We start from the raw sequence: 18420 nt of genomic DNA, 5'->3' as shown, positions 1-18420 counted from the left end.
CCCTAAGGATGCTCCAAGCTTCTTCTCCGGTCGCTGGAACACTGGTACTAACCCAGACCTGGCTTTCGCGAGCACTGGCCACACTAGCTGGAACTTGGACAGGCGTGTTTTAGAGAAGTTTCCAAGGTCCCAACATCGACCCTCGCTTATTATGACTCCAAGAACTATTTTCTCAGTTCCAAGTGAGCCTTATAAGCGTTGGAACTTCCGCAAGGCCAATTGGGAACTTTACTACCAACGAGCTCGCCCAGGACCTTCCACCTCCGGATACGGGCCTCGTAGATGATGATGATGAGGCTTACCAGGACTTTGGAACTTTGGACTTTGGCTGAAATTTGGAGAAAAGCACTTGTGGTTGCCATCCCAAAGCCGATGAAGCCGATAGAGGATCCAAAGAGTTATCGACCAATTTCCCTTCTGTGTATCCCTTTCAAGATCCTGGAGAGACTGATCTACGCCCGTGTCGAACCTATTATGGCCCCACTGCTCCCTCAAGAGCAAGCTGGATTTCGACACGGAAGATCAACCGTGGACCAAGTTACTCTCTTGACTCAAGAAATCGAGGACAGCTTTTCGGCTAAGAAAAAAGCAGGTGCTAAGTTTGTCGATCTCACAGCTGCCTACGATACCGTCTGGCATCGCGGCCTCACCTGCAAGCTTTTGCGCCTACTGCCGGGCAGGCACATGGTTTCTCTAATCATGGAACTTGTCCAAAATCGCAGTTTCACCCTCACCACCGGTGATGGCACAAAAAGCAGATTGCGACGCCTGCGAAATGGTGTCCTACAGGGATCAGTCCTGGCTCCCCACCTTTTTAACATCTATACGCATGACTTGCAAGAAACAATTGCCAAAAAGTTTGCTTACGCTGATGATTTGGCAATTATGCATAGATCAGAAAACTGGCAGGAGCTGGAGGGGTCCCTAACCCAGGATATGGCAACCATATCCAATTATCTCAAGAAATGGAAGCTGAAGCTCAGTGTAACCAAAACGGTGACGGCTGCCTTCCACCTGTACAACAAGGAGGCAAAACGTGAGGTCAACATCACTGTTGATGGACGTCCTCTTCCTTTCACTGCCGAACCAACATACCTCGGCATAAAGCTGGATAGGGCACTCACGTTTCGTCGACACCTGGACTGCTGGAGTCACTTCGTAAAAAACTAACAACACGCGTTGGGCTCCTGAGACGACTGGCAGGATCTAGTTGGGGTGCTAGAGGTACAACACTCCGCACAGCTACCCTGGCTTTGGTCCACTCTGCCGCCGAGTATTGCACACCAGCTTGGTGTCGTAGTGCTCACACTCGTCTCATAGATAAGCCGATTAATGACGCTCTGCGTTTAGTGACTGGATGCCTGCGCCCCACACCTACAGACAACCTGTTTGTCTTAGCAGGTATCCACCCATCTGAGCTTCGCCGCAAGAGAGCCACACTATCTCTAGCACGCCGAGCATTGGAGCCTGGGCATCTCCTGCACGACCGGCTCCTGCCTCCTCCACTTAGAGGACACCGGCAGCTTAAGTCGAGGCACCCATTTGTTCCTGCTGCATTGGATTTACTGGATGACTTTAACCAGTCAAGCACCAATGTGGCAAGCTGGGCGGATTACAAATGGAGCATGGAGTGGCAAGAAAATTCTTCCAGACTCCATGGTTACATTCCGGAGGCCAGCACATCACCACCGGGAATGCATTTTCCCAGGTGTGCTTGGACCAAGCTCAATCGCCTTCGAACTGGCGTTGGCCTCTTCCGCTCAACTATGCACAAATGGGGCTTGGCTCCATCTGCGGCCTGTAAGTGCGATGCAGAAGAGCAGACTGCAGATCACGTCATAACACCTCGTCCCACATACCGCCATCCTTGTGGGAACCGTGGTCTAACAACAATGGATGAAAACTTGGTCAGCTGGCTAACAAACACCTCCCCTACAATATGAGGCTTTTGTTCCCTCTATCAAGAAAAAAGAAACAACTACTCCACACGAAGAAGAAGAAGAAGTATTGAAACTGTAGTTATAATTTAGTATAACTGTTAGTTATGATATTTTTTAACTATAACTATAGTTGTATTGATAACTTTTAATGTTTCATGTGTGCACTTCTTAAGTTTCTCTTAACGTGCTTATACTAAAACTTTGGAAAGTCATAAAAGCGTTTGTTTGGGGAAGTGAAGGAATGTCTTACATCTCGGGTTTACGCCATTTGACAGGTCTATTACGTCGAAACTCACACACTGCATAGTCTTTGAGATACCAATCCATCAAAAATATCTTGTCGCTGTGAAAGAAACCTTCACCCTGTGACAAAAAGCCGACGTGAAAGCGATCATCCGCACCAGCTCCTGCAAGCTCAACCAACGGGGCAAAAGAAAATTAGCGGCCAGAGACACAACAGCGCTTCAAGCAACCGTGATTCGGCTAAACACAAACCACAGCAATAACCATCATCCCAAAGTTACGTCATGCGTTTCGGCAATCACCAAACAATGCAGTAAAACGATGATGACGTGAGCACAACAAACAAAAGTTAAAGTCACTTGACCATGTGCTGTGCGTCGCGGTGTAACAACCGTTTGGTGTCGTGAGTGAGTCGCTTCGAGTTGAGGAAAAGATTGACACAATACATCACCAAAGTAGAAGAAACGTTCATATGAAAAAGCACGAATGGGCTAATGAGCTGCTTGTACAAGACTATATATGTTAAACTAAACACATTATTTATTATAAACACTGCACTACCTATTGTAATGGGAATGCGGAATTAAATGGGTAAAGCCTTCAATCATGATAAATGCAGCAGAGGTAGTATACTATTACTGTGTGGTCGCTAATAGTAGTTACTCAGAGGTTTTGATTTATAGAGTTATTGAAACACTTTTAGTGTAAGTTTTTGTGAATAACGGGTAACCATTGAAGATCGTACTTCACGGTTTTCCGCTGTACAACACAGTCACTTCAAATTACACGAAAATGATCTATCTGTGGCTTCCATTTTTGTTTGTCACGAACAAATTCGTTATTTCCTTTACGTCATTGAAATGTAGGTAAAGAATGAACTTATTGTAACATTTGCATGTTGATGATAACAGTTTTTTCAAATGCGGCTTTAATGGTCCAACTGTGGTTGTTTACTAGAATCACTGAAAGAGTTGCGCAGAAAGCGATAAGAATAACTTCCATATATTGCTTACGTCACGCACTATATAACTAAATTGTATAGCGTTTTTTGATTTGAATTTGTAGTGACCAGTAGGGAATTGGTAGTAGCGGTTTTAGGAATGTGGGTAACGGTTCAACTGTACAAACTTTTTTTAAGCTTTTCGAAGGTGATTAAGCCACAAGTTAACATGAACAGTTTATCTGGTAGACGAGGAACCAGCTTAAGGTTAGAAAAATACATCTCTGATAAAAGCCCTGACATTTTAGTGTCAAAGCAGTCAAACCGCTGTTTGGCTCGAGTCGATTTAAAGCAATGCGTTTGTGGTATTCTGCAGAAGATGCAGTTAACAGACGAGTCTTTCCGTAATTTCATCCAACGAGCTATGTATGCATCGCTAAAGACGACTTCAAAGATGGCTGACAAGGCTTTCAAATCGTTTTAGATAAGTTCTAATTATAAGGATAAATTTTGATACGTTTAAGGTAAGGATAATTTTTTGGTTCAGTTTTAACTTTCTCATCAAGTATGCTGACGGCATATAAGTAAACAAGTTGCTTTTAACTAAAGATTTAAACAAATTTATTCTACTGTTGGGTTTCTGTTTGGCTGTCGTATTCATTGTGGTTTTGCTGATTGCTGGAAATGGACTTGTTTGTAAAAAGAAAACTATGAACATTATTACCCTTGTAGTACCGATTGCAACAGCTTCATATAGCAATTTGTATAATGATACAATCTTTACACATTGAAACATTTCGCTTTAATTCGTATGCATGTGTTACACTTTGTGGCTATGACTTTTATCAAACTGTGACGAAGCCTCTTTGGACCTTAAACTTATACAGTATCTACAAAGTTGGAGTTTCGACAGAAATAGTTTTGGTGAAAACAACAGGAATTATTTGCAAACTAATTAGATTTGTAATTACGCAGACAACAAAGAGTTCGTTTGGGCAAGTTAATTGTCCTCATCAGGTACATCTTGTCCTTCTCAGATAACACTCAGTTAATTCTCCGCGCTGTTAACAATAATCAGAACATTTGTGGATAAAAGTCTTCCATATATAAGCTGGAAAAGAAATTGAAAAGAATCCATGCTTGGGGTGGCAAGATGTTTTTGATCGCCTTTACTAAACAATGGAAATTGTCGACCCACTTTGATCATTACGTCGCATACTTCGTTGACCACGTATCCAGACGTCAAACCGAACAAGTCCAAAGCGTAGGATTAAAACCGCTGTAAAGTAAGAATTAGGCAACATATTTTCAAACTTTTTCTTTATAGCTTAAAAGAATTCATATGCTACTTAGCTGAGCAAAATCATTACAATCCAAAACCTAGAACGCTTGCAATTTGAAGAAGAATCAAAGTGGTCCACATTTTCCATTGTTAAGTATAAGCGATCGAAAATATCTTGCCAACCAGTCAGTAACTCGGCAAGGGTCTATTGATAATAATGAATCAGCTATACTGTATAGCGGTGTATAGTTTGATAAGTATAATCTATACCTATTAAAACTCAGCAAGAAACCAGGACAAAGTATATGAACATTGGAAAAGCACAAAATCAAGAAGAATTTCTTTGAAGTAAATGCTTACTTTGTTCATATTTTGACTCAATTTTGTACTTATTCTAATAACTCACAAAGATTGTAATTCATTTAAACTCTGTTAACTCAGCCTTTAAATATTTATGCTTATTAAAACAATTTTTGCTCAGTGTGAAACTTTTTAAGAGGGAACACTGCATAGAACATCAGTGTGGCTTTAAACCAAAATATTGGAAAAAATTAGCCATTTTATTTCTTCGTAATGCTTGTGCAGATCTAATAATATTTTAAAATTATCAGTCATATATTACGTCTATTTATTATATCAAACGCCGTGCTATGTAATGGCCCTTGTTTAGGATGCGTACCGTTTCCAATTACATCCGGGTTACTGAAGCTGTTACCACAACACACAATGTGTTTCTATCTGTGGATCAGAGTCTAGTGTTACAGTGACGTTGAAGAATCTCTTTAAATGTGGCCTGAAAGCTGTGATTGCATTGACGCGAATAATTAATACATCAACCTCATCGCTGTAAGCTTGGTTAACGTAATGCGATGCTTAACCAGCTTTAGCGGTCTAAGGATTGTGATATCCTCGCAGTCATATTAACGAACATCCTGTTTAGCTTTAGGATTGCACAGTTAACCCATAATCGGTTTTCGGAACTGATAAACGACATTTATCAGACTCTTAAACTCAACTACAGAGGACTATGGGTTGAATGGGCAACAAGGCCTTCGGAAACAAGCGTCGGCCGACGATAAAACAATTCTATTCCGGTGAAATATTGAAATATTACCAGTTTCCAGTGAAATATTGCCAGTTTGTAAGAAAATGCGCAGATGCATTAAACGTTTGTAAAGCAGAACAATAGAAAAACTTGGACATTGTTCCAAAACTTGCATGAGTTTGTGTGTTCAAAAAAAGGTTTGACTAAACGGTACGAATATTACAGCAGGTAGTGCAGATGCATTTTTATCTCATTTAAGCTTATATCAGCCGATGATTCCTAACAACTCGAAACCCAGGTATCGAACTTTTCTTGGTGCAAGTTCTGATAAACCCACGTTGTATTTATTTTTTGTTTGTGTCGCATCATCCAAATTTTAACCTATGCCCTAGGACCATTGAACAAAAAAAGAAAGTATGTAATGTCACTGTTGTCGTATAAACGGCGAAATCTTTTTATTCAAGTTTAGTAATTTATAAAATGTAAGTACGTGATGATAATGTGATGAGTAATCACGTGGTATCTCATTTATCGCGTCATATGAATATAGGCCACTTCACACAGCGGTGATTACAAAAATCATTGCCAACATAACAGTAATATCTTTTTTGTGCAGGTCCTAAAAGATTTACTCTTTTGTAAGATTAAAAATGAAATTGATCTTTATATTTCTGATGATACTTCTGACCTCAGCACAGTCAAGACCTCAGCTTTCATTTGGACAGACTTTTGGTTTTAGTAAGTAATTTGGTTTAAATCGTAAATTTATTGAAATGTTTTTTAACCACGAGAAATTCCTCGAGGATCATTGGTGGTCAGTATAGGGACCACGTAGGAAACCTACCGAGTAGACTATTATATAAGCCTACTTATAAAATACTTTCAACTAACGTACTGTGGTAGTTGTTGAGAGTGGTGGTAGTGGTAGTGGTTGACTAACTGTGGTAGTGATTATTGAGTCTGTAACAATTGTGACGATGACAATTGAGATGTCGACGTCGAAGAAAGCAAAATTGGTTATCTCGGTTTCTGTATATTATCTTGCTGGTATTTCAAGTGTACCGCCGCGTTCGTATATCGCATCATGATTATTTCAATTTCTGACTATGATTATTTTGTTGGTTTTTAAATTTGAATTAAGTACACAATTTGCGCTCCAAAATTAATTCTTGAAAGGAAAGAAATTATGACGTAATAACAAATCGAACTTGATTTTGATTTTTAGCGCTCAGTGCAAGGAGTAACATTTTGTGATTAATTATTATCAGTGCTATACAACGTCTACCCTAGATAGCCAACTAAGAATGACCACGTCTAGATCTTGTTGTCAAGAGCTCATACTAGTTGGACATGTGAGGATGACGGTTTATCAGGCGGACTTATTATTACGGCAATTGTTTGCTTTTCTTATAAACTTTCACATTTTCACTTTATGCTGAGTGTTCGGGGGTGTGGCTGCCTGTTAAAGACAAGACATCAAGAATTGGACGTAACATATTTTCCTGCCAGCTACAACCCGGTTTATCAATTGCGTGTTTAGAAAATATTGGTCGAATAGTTTCGTGTTTGAATAAATTCCAGGTTTAGTTAATTAGAGTCTGGTATTTTATTTAAAACCTCTTGTAATATTCATTAAAATTTTAACAAATATTTATATAAGCTTGATTGACGTCATATGCTCAAACAACGACATGTGACGTCACATATTACTGAATGTCGAAATAGGCGGTGTGCGTGTTTCTGTCCCTTGTCTGTTAGCCTTGATGACATGTGGCGTTGTATATGATAGTAAGATATAACTGAGGAAATATTCGATGCATGGTGATATTGCTGCAAGAATATTTTGTTTGTGTTTAGGTCATTGCCATTATTACAGTCCACGCTGCATCCAACCATCCGAGTTCAACTGTAAGTGTGAGGATGATGCAAGAGGGGATTCCCGTGAGTGTATACCACAATCACGTGTCTGCGACGGGCAACCAGATTGCTCGAATGGAGCTGACGAAATTGATTGTAGATGCGATCCTGGCGAGTATCAGTGCTATGGTGGAGTCGGTGTGAGATTTTATCAATGCATCAATGAAAACAAAGTGTGTAATAAAGAGTTGGATTGTGTGAATATGAGAGATGAGCGTAATGAGAAGTGCGGGGGAGGATTCCAATGCAGCAATGGTCGATATATACCAGCATCATGGAAGTGTGATGGATATGATGATTGCAAGGATAACAGCGATGAAAATAATTGTGGTTATGTTGAGTGTCTTGAACAGAGATGCGATTGTTACAAGGAAGGAAACGACACTTGCGGGGATGGAATCAGATGCTACGATGATGAGCGTAAGTTGAATTTGTTGTCGTAGATTAAACAAAATTATTAAATGTGTGCAGAGATTTAAATTATTTACTTGGAATTAAAATCAAAGCTATGTATCGCTTAATTTGATTTTGTTTGAATCATACTTTCCGTTCGACGCTAACTCATCAATAACGCATTAAACTTATTATTAACTGCTTGGTCAAATGAGATTGTTTAATAATATGACTTACTCTTGTTAAGGAAAGGGTCATATAATAACCTTATTAATTAAAAAAAACATTGAAGTAAAAGAAGAAACAAGATATAGTTTGGTACTTTTAAGATTAACTTTATATTTTTCGACACGAGCTTTTGCAAGCATAAGTTTACTTCTTCAAATGTACAGTGAAATGGCCAAAAAAAACATTATGAAAATTATAAAAATATATAAAATATTATTAAATATTATATTATTTAAATTATATTATATAATATTATACATTATATTAATAATATAATATAGTAATATATATAATAAAATAATAATATAAATTATTAAATGTATAACAATATAAATATAAATAATTATATATTAATATAATATGATATATTACATTATTAAAATATATAAAAATATTAACATAAAAAATTAAAAATATGTTGGTGAATGTTTGTTAATAATTTTTCATTAAATTTTATCCGAATTTCTCTACGTTGTTTGGCAATAATCTATTGTGACGTCATAGTGCTAAGTGTTATTGATTGTGAAATTTTAGCCAAACACGATATTGTGAATTAAACTTGTGTTAAAGGTTTTTTTTAATTTGTTTGTTAAAGTCGGTTTATGTTTTGTTTTTTTTTTAGTTCGGTAAAAATAAATCGCCTGCTCTGCCGTAACCATATAAGGTTGACTCACTTTTTCCCATTTCAAGCCCCAGGTAACGACAAACCGGTTTTTCCTGCGCCGAAATAATCCAAGCTCGTAATAAGAATCCAAACTTAATTTCGCTGTGTTCCAAGTCAGACCATAGATTTTAATTAGATTAAAATTGGTCAGTTTTGTAAATGTACGGACATATTTGGCATCTGGAGTGTTGGCAAGGAAACCTATTCAGATGTGCCGGGTAGTTTTCTCAAATTTAGGAAATTCCTAGGTTGCTAGGTCATGCTTTTGATATGAACTACAAACCCGTATCTAAATATTTCAGCAAGTAAATCTTGGCTAAATGACTGGTAACATGCACGAGTTCTTCACAAATCTCTTAAGCATAGGCCTATTGCAAACGTTAATATTCGCCTTTAGTGTTGTCGAAACAAAATCTGCTGCAGAAAATATAACAGCAGTAACAGCATATTTGTTTTCTAAAGTAAATTTTAACAAAGGACACATAAAACAAATTGTTTATTGGCTTTATATCTGATGCGTAATTAATCGCAGATTTTCAGATATTTCTGTTGGTTTCTGACTTTGTTCTGATCATGGACTTATCAAAAGCATTTTTAGACTGCAGAACTCAACTTATAGGATTGAAAAATCAATAAATGTTTAACTTTTGCGAGTCGTGATAGAGAATTGTTGCTACAATTAATAGAAGCCCAGTACAAAATAATGATGTGCTTTTTAATCGTTTTACTTTCGTGCTCTTTGCACCACAAAACTACCGTCGTAGAAGCCGATGCTTGCGAACGTTTGTAAAAGTTCACTCATGCCCGTTACTTTCAAACATGTCCGTTACTTTTATGGCAAACCGTCCACTGCTCAAAGATCTGCAGCCTACATGTTCAATCTTCAGAAGAATGATAAAATCAAGAATTCCAACATCCAGAAGTAGAGGATTGAAGTAGGACAATTCTCATACAAGATCTTGCAAACATCTACAAAAAGAATCAAATTTCATACAAAATCATTCGTACACCTGGAAGGACATCAATGCGGTCCCTAGCTGGCTTGCTCTCGAGAGTTTAAAACGACTTTTTTGGGGGCAACACCATCGTGTACCACAGTAATCTAGTTAAAATTAGTGCCCAGAGTTAAATCTGTCCAGAGATTAAACCACTGTTCTATTATTTTAAAAGCACTCATCTTGCATAAGCAACAAAGCTCTGGGGGACGATTTCAATCAATTTTAAAAGCCCACTAAGAGAACGCTATCTATATGCATCTGGCATGCAGACAGTGAAGAAGTAATTGTATCTGTGCATGACTTGACACCATGATCATTGATCACCAAAGCAAATGGATTAAGAATTGCTGCTCTCTGAATGTTTGTTGAGTCTAAAACCAACCAATTCTGAAAGAGCTTTTCCCACCTGATGCCGGAAAAGACACAAACTTGTCGAAATATGTCCGACATATAAGAAAGAACTGATTCACAGTTGAATGAAAGTAGACCGAGACGATCGGGCAGGATTATGAACCTGTCAGATCGGTTGCGGTCGTTACAAAGCGTGTTTTATTCCGACTTGTCCATACACAGCTTAGCGATAACGGAGTGGGCTGACCTCTGATTAAATTTCTAGTGCTTGGTCCTCAGAGAAAAAAGCTTGGACACCATTGGCCTGGAACAGCACTGCATGATTTGTATAGGACATAATTGTGTGACCAATAACGGTGACAAATTAAGGTTGAAAGTGAAACACAACATGCTATATAACTTATTATTAGGGCAACCAGTTTTTTGACCTAAAAATTTTAAATTTTGACCTTAAAATTTGCAAATTTTGACCTCATTTTGACCTAAAAGTTTACATTTTGACCTTATTCTGACCTAAAACGTTTAAATTTTGACCTCATTTTGAAAAACGCTATACTGATAGTCTCTACACTGTCTACAGCAACTTTCTAATCTAAAGCTGCATTTAAAAATGACAAAATGCTTTTCTAGTGTTGACTTTTTTTTCGTTTCTGCGTATTAAGATTGACAACTTGCAGTTTCAAATGCAATGCCGTCACATCGTGACGTCACCAAACGCGCTGAAAAGCCTTCCCTCTCTTTGTGGCTTTGGTTCTAAGTAAAATTTGCGGGACTGGAATTGTTTGCGGTACAAGAAAAGAGAAAAACGGAAGAATAATATTACAAAGTGGTTACAAAATTACAAGTTTAATAGATTTTGACCTAAAAAAAAACCTAACGAAACAATTTGACCGTATTTTGACCTAACGTAACATTTTGACTTTATCTGACCTAATAACTTCTATACCACACGTCGTACAAAGCTGAAATTTGTTTTGTGCTTGTTTCATAGCATTCTGAGCAGGTAAAAAAAAATTGACCATATTGACTTTTGGTTGCCCTACTTATTATGTTACAAAAGCTAAGACCAAAGAATGTGAAATACTATGTTCATGTAATGTGGTGATAATGTTTTTGTAACATGTTAAGGTATATAATGATTTGGCTGCTTCAACGTCGTAAAATTGCAAAGTAAAATTTCTTCTGTAGAATAGGTTTCTCAAAAACGTTTTACATCTTAAAGTTAAAGGTTAACTTTGGTTTTCAAATTATCTTGTTTTTTTACAAATATCATCAAAATGTCATTTATAAAAAATATTATCTGCACAAAGTGTTTCTAATTAATTGAAAATAACTTATAAAGGTAAATGCGATGGATCTGTTGACTGCCCAGATAAAAGCGACGAATGGAATTGCTCATCGTGTCCCTTGATGAAGCCACTTCCTTGCGCTTGTAACAAAGTTCATGATTATTCTTGTAACGGAAGAGGACGTGTATGTTATGAGCACAATGGTAAGTGAAGTTCATTCTAATTTTCACATCATCCTGTTTAATTAAAAACATACTTTTTACAGAGAAATGCGATGGATTTGTTGACTGCCCAGATAGAAGCGACGAATGGAATTGCTCATCATGTCCCATGTGGAGGCCATTTCATTGCGCTTGTAATAAAGTTGATGATTATACTTGTAAAGGAAGAGGACGTGTATGTTATGAGCATGATGGTAGGGTGAAGTTTTAGTTCTAAAACGTGACATTATTTAACATAAGGTTAATTATTAACAATGGGTAATTCTTTGTTTCATGTTTTATTTTGACAAAATAATAATGAAAAGTTTAACTTGATTTTATACATAGCTAGAAGCTTGGTTCATTTACTAGAAAATATTTAGCCATTATGTGATATTTATTGTTACTCTTGTTTGTTCATTCATGGAGTTGTTTTTATGTCATCATACAGATGCATAATGCAAATATACATCAACTAATCACAGATAAAATGAACATGCAGTAAAACACATAATTGCTACGTTATTTCGTTACATAAGCTCCTATTATCCACAAGATCACGTCACAATTGGTCATTATCAGAATATCTTAGGCTTGGTGCGCAATAATACGTTTCAAATCCACGTCTTTATAAACCAACTTGTCAGCGCTGACTTAGCCTTATGTATGACGACCTCAGTGCATAGATTTAAGGTAGAGGTACCATCCATACAAGGAATGGTAGTAGCGGCCTCATCCAAAAGAGGGCAAGTCTTGAAAAAGAAAAAATTGAATCTGTTGAAATCAAATTATTGTTATCACTGTGCCGTAGTAAAGGTTAGAGTTGAAGAAAAAATATTGTATCAGGTCTGGTAGTCTTCCGGTGTTGTCGGAGGAATCATCGCTTAGCTCTCGTTTCGTTTTTCCATTGTGAGTTGTCGATGTTCTTCTAAGTACGGTCGAGTTGCGTTTCATTAACGAGCCAGCGAACGTCACTTCCGGTTTTTTTGTTTTTTTTCTTTTGAACTTATATTGGACGAGCTTTTTTAAGAAACTTCTTTCGATTGAAATGTCTTTTTGTTTTCAGCTGCCGGTTTTCTTTCAACAGACATGCTGTACAATCTGGAGTCATTCAGGGCATTTGCTTTATCACAAATAACAACGTGTTATTACCTGACCAGACCTTGCTCCGTCAGATATCGTTTCTGACCTTGCAGCTTTATCGTTCTTCTTTACTTCCATGTTTGTCTTTACCAAACGTTACTGGACTTGTTATGCCTTCGGCAGCAAGTATTTCATTCAGGTGATTCTGAGAGTAATCAACCGACACTTACTTTGTAGTGACATCAACAGTGTCATCGGCGTCTGAGATCGCTTCGCTACATTCGGGGAAGATCTGAGAAACTTGTCCACTATGCCCAGTTTGGTTGCTGAGTAATTTTATTGTCTACGCTGAACGAAGGTTGAAGATTAATGATTTGTGGACTTTCTTTTATCTTCAGTGTCCGATGAAGACAGCTCGTTGATAAAATGTCCGGTTCAGCAAATCTATTTGAGATTAGAATGTAAGTAAAGATATTTGGAAAATTCAGATTTGCCATTAGAACGATAATCTATTTTGTCATAATCTTCAAACGTCGTTCAACGTGTACAACCAATCGCTTCCTCCGTTTTATTTAACCCTTGACACCGTCCGTAACTGAAGTTATCGCCAGTTATACAATCGGCTTTTTTCTCTTTGTCACGGTTGGCCGGCCGTAAATGAACTTTAGGTTTAACAAATTTCTAAACAAACTTTATTTAACTTTATAGCATAAGCAATCTTCTGTAATAGCTTGCTAGACGCATATTAATGACAAAAATACATTATCACCTAACTTATGATTACAATGTGTAAATTTTGAATACAGCGTTTGGTGAGGTAATTCCCAGTCTAAAGCAACATCGACATTACTGACCAACCATTAATCTAACATGCTTCTTTAAACCGTGACCGTAAAAGTTTTCGTTTTCACTTTCTGTGTCGTTTGTCGGCTCAAAGTCGGCGTATTATAGTCGACTGCGTGGTCTTACAATAAGGAGGCAAGCCGATATCCAAGAGGTTGTCAGTTCGACGCTCACCGAGAAAATAATGACGTATCTTGGCAAGACACTCAAACACGTGACTAAAGGTGAGCATGAAGGTGGACTTCACGCGGCTTCCCCTCGACTTGGTCTAAATCTTTCCAAACATACGATAAAAATGTGCCAAGCATTATGAATATTAGGCAAGCAGTAAGTAGGCCAAATCAAGTCTGCGTATACGATGAAAAAATACTTACAATAAGCTTTACAATTAAACAGAACCTACACTTTTCAATATATGATTGATCTAGATTCTAGAACATCAAGCACACTAATTCATTTTGCGTACAAATAGAAAGAATATGAATCAAAATTCAATGTGCGAATCGAATGTCATTGTGCTTACGAGCAAATCAATAAGAGACAGTTTGTTCAATTTTCACATAAATTTTGTTGATTTATATTTAAACTATAAACTTATTGATTAAACTAATACATTGTTCATCAAAATTTGACGTCTTTGTTTTAATAGAAAAATGTGATCTTCGCAAAAATTGCGCAGACTCATCGGATGAAATGAATTGTTCTTGTCCAGCAGACCAATTCACCTGCTCCTGTTTCCGTAAGAACTTACCAACTTGCAATATGGAGAAAGGATGTATCCCAATGATAAAAACATGTGATGCAAATATACAGTGTCCAGACTCATCGGATGAAATGAATTGTTCTTGTCCAGCAGACCAATTCACCTGCTCCTGTTTCCGTAAGAACTTACCAACTTGCAATATGGAGAAAGGATGTATCCCAATGATAAAAACATGTGATGCAAATATACAGTGTTCAGACTCATCGGATGAAATGAATTGTTCTTGTCCAGCAGATCATTTCACCTGCTCCTGCTTCCGTAAGAACTTACCAACTTGCAATTTGGAGAAAGGATGTATCCCGATGGAATACGTCAATGATGGAAAACTTGACTGTGATAATCGTAATGATGAACAGTATATCAAATCATTTGACAAAATGAGTTGGAGTTCTTGCAATTTTGAAGTTATTAGGTTAGAAAATGAAGGCTTTTGTATCCCACCTTGGTGTGACAATTCTACTTGTACAAATGTAGCTTCTTTAGAATGTAGTAAGTATGATTGCAACATGACTGATACGGTTTGCTTTTCTTTCTGTTCTGATACAAAAGCTTCAGCTAACAACGCTAACAGAATATTCCAGTGTACTGACCAATCCATAATCTTCAGTCAAAACTTTTGCAATGGGAAAAAGGACTGCAATGACGGAACTGATGAAATAACTTCTCAACCTGGATTTAAGTGTTCTGCCAAGTTCTCAACCATTCTATGCGTCCTTCCTCAATGGAATCTATACGACGACATCCCACAATGCTATGATAATTCTGATCTTTGTTTTAGCAGTGATGGCTCCTTACATTGCTTTAAGTGTCTGGACAATCGCTTGATCATCTCGCCTAAGCAAGTCTGTGACGGTGTCATTGATTGTTTCGACCTATCAGACGAATGTCTCTGCGAAAATCCATCTTTGCCGGAGTGTCTGGATGTCTTTGCTGGGTCATCGCAATGCAACTTGTTTAAATTCTGGAATATTGAATCAGATGACGCTTCTAGTACTGTGCCTTATTTCAGGGACTATAATGAACTATTGCAAGTAAATAAAGATTTAAGAATTTGCAAGAACAAACAGGGTGTCACACGTGCTGTCCAGTGTGATGGAAGACCAGAATGCATCGACTTCTCTGATGAGTGCAAATCGTGTCCCAATTCTGCAGTATTCTGCAATGATACTTGTCGCACTTACTTCACGATGGGAGATCGATACTGCGATGGTTACATTGATGAGGCATGGAAGTACTTGCAAGACACAAACTGCTCCAAAGGATTTGATGAAAGAAACTGTCCGAAGCGATTTCAATGCAAAGCTGGTGAGAAGCATAGCATCGACGTCTTACAAAAATGTGATGGTAGGGAAAACTGTGATGATGGAATTGACGAAAAAAACTGCTCAAAACGACACTATTGTATGACAAAGACAGGAAATCTGGAATCGATTCCAAAGTCTTCAGTTCTAAATGGCAAACAAGACTGTGTTGATGGGTCCGATGAATTTTTTCCAGGAATATTCTCGTCCGCTCGTGATATGATTAGCAACCTCGGTCTAAAAATATGGCTGTGGTTTATCATTATACTCACCATTGTGGGAAACTTTTACGTCGCCATATTCTCTATTGTTCAGCTGCACGAAAGTAAAAACAGAAATGCATCTCTATGCAACCATATTTTAATCATCAACCTCTCTGTCTCTGAATGTTTAATGGGAATATATGTCACGAGAAGTATTTGTATACACCGTTTTTATATCCGTCACGTTTTATTCGTTTTTATTCGCATCATCACGTTGTTCGCATTGTCACCGTCACGTTTTATACATCGATTTATCCGCGTTGTATTGTCTCTTTGTGCATGTTCACGTGCTGCTGTGTTTTACTTGTTCATGAGTCCACATGTTTTTATTCTATCTCTTGTGACGTTACCCCGAGGGCCCAATCAGTACTGTGTTTAGCGTCCCACGCTGATTCTATGATTGCGTGGAATTTGTTTTGGTGTGGTGTTTCGCTCGGGTATAGAGTGTTGGTTCAGTAACGTTTGGGTGATATAACAGAAGGACGTATGTTTTTACCTAAGAGATATGCCATTAAATGTGAATAAAGAAGACAGAGCTAATTGACTAGCCGTTAAGCGGGAAGATTCCTGGTCAAAGAAAGTTTGGTTACATATATTTGATAATTATTTTAGTGAAAGATGTTCAATTTTCAGGCAAATACTCCGAGTTCGATTATAAGTGGAGATCGAGCACAATTTGCTCATTGGCGGGAAGTCTGTGCATGATTTCCAGTCAAACTTCCTGCTTTCTCATGGCTATTCTTACCGGTTACCGCTTGTATACTGTCTTATATCCATTCAAGGCTCGTAATGCGTCTGCAAAACTTTGGATTGTTGCTGCAATATGTTCTTGGATAATTTCAATCATCATTGCTCTTGTGCCTAACACCACACGTTACTTTAAATCTAAAGTTCTTTTTCTTAACGATTTTTCTTCATCTGATACAGTCACTCATGATTATGTCACAGACTTTGCTTGTCGTCTGGCCATTCTTACAAACACGTCACAGGATCTCAATGAAAATTCTTGGGAAAGTGTTCAAAGCTTTTTGAAGGTTTATTTTTCCGAATATGCTCTGAAAGGCGATATCGGTTACTACGGTACTACAAGTGTGTGCATGCCACGATTGTACTTGGACCGCAGTGATAGCTTCTGGACTTATTCCATTGTCGTGATAACCTTCAATTTCCTTTCTTTTCTTTTTGTGCTCTCTGGATTCGGCTTAATTGCCTGGAAAATGAAGAATCGCTCGATACAAAGCGACAACGCGCAGAAGCAAAATTACAAAACGAATCAACGAATCAACCGCATCGTTGTTTCTGATTTTCTTTGTTGGGTTCCCATCTGCATAATGGCTTACATAAGCGTGAGTGGAGTGAAGCTTCCAGATGGAATTGAGATATTCACTGCAGGAGTGCTCCTCCCCATCAACAGTGCATTTAACCCCATCTTGTACTCGCCTTACATCGAAACTAAAGTGAAATATTTGTGGAAAAGAATTCGCTCCAACTGCAATCAAACCCCCAACAGAAATGCGATTGAGCTTAACGTGATTTCCTAAATATTGAGTTTATTGGATCAACTCCACCTGGCATTCTCTTGAACATTTTATTTCCATTTGATTTCATTACTCGGGTCAAATTATGTGAATTTAAGCTTCCAGGCGTCTGCTTCTTTTCCTTGGTAGAATGTATTTGACTGAAGAGATCATTTTTAAAGTATCTTATTTAAATATTATCATTGAAATGCGTTGGTGTGATAGGACTTACCATTCTCATATTTCTTCCATACTCTCCTAAATTTACAATCATTTTATTCAAGATATTGTGGTTGTCAAACTTTCAACGTAACAATGGTTTGTGTCGATTATAAAGTGGTTCAGTAACGACATATGATGTCTGTGTTGAAATGTAATAAGATTGTTTATTGTCATTCTACATGTTGGAGTGACATGATAGTGTATATAGTTTTTGATTTATCAAATGGCGTGCATTGCGTTATAATTATATCTATTTCGCACAAAAAAAATGAAATATTAAAAAAAATTCCCACTAAAAAATTTTTTTAGAAAGTATTAAACCAAAAAAAACGAATAAATAATTAAATCATTATTTGCAAAAAATGTTAATTTTTCATTGCGTTTGCTTTGGAGTAAGACGTTTATTATTAAACCTGTCAATACGTTGCTTTACTTTTTAAGTTACGTTGGGCTTTTTAAAAATTGCTTTTAAATGACTCATAAAACAATTATAATAATGCACAAAATTTAAAGTAACCAATCAAACAGAAGCATAGACAACTAAGCTACATCATTTCAACTTATGGAGATTGTTTATGATAACAGACGTCACTTCTATAACAAATTGTTTTATTTTTCATGCTTTGTTGTTCTTACTTGTCTTGCCCTGTATTTAATCGGAGTTTGTTAAGGCAAAATTTAAAAAAAAATGTTTAAACAAAAACAAAGAAACAAAGAGAGTTAATCAAATCTGCAATCATGTATTGGTTGTACAATGTACTGTATGCAGTATTTAAGTTGTTGTTGTAAGACGTCTATTAGAAAACCTGTGAATACGTTGCTTTGCTTTCCATCTAATGTCGCTCTTCTTGTCAAGATCCTATGATATGAATATTTCTATGATTTAGTTGTGTGTTTTATCATAAACTCTAGTTATGTTATCGCTATCGCAGATAGCA

The 18420-nt window shown here is 37.2% G+C and overlaps 1 protein-coding gene across 1 annotated transcript; it reads left to right on the top strand.

The window, feature by feature from the left end:
* The first annotated feature begins 285 nt into the window (after positions 1 to 285).
* Positions 286 to 17284, top strand: LOC143465211 (uncharacterized). The gene is made up of 8 exons (XM_076963401.1): positions 286 to 1124; positions 1193 to 1907; positions 6067 to 6188; positions 7327 to 7787; positions 11344 to 11493; positions 11556 to 11705; positions 14066 to 15895; positions 16377 to 17284. Exons 1-8 carry the CDS (start codon positions 286 to 288, stop codon positions 17282 to 17284), a joined length of 5175 nt encoding a protein of 1724 aa, XP_076819516.1.
* Positions 17285 to 18420: the final 1136 nt, after the last annotated feature.

This window comes from Clavelina lepadiformis, chromosome 7, assembly GCF_947623445.1.
Source record: "Clavelina lepadiformis chromosome 7, kaClaLepa1.1, whole genome shotgun sequence".
Classification (NCBI taxonomy): domain Eukaryota; kingdom Metazoa; phylum Chordata; class Ascidiacea; order Aplousobranchia; family Clavelinidae; genus Clavelina; species Clavelina lepadiformis.
The sequence above is the reverse complement of the archived record's forward strand: the minus strand, read 5'-3'. Positions and strand labels throughout refer to the sequence as shown.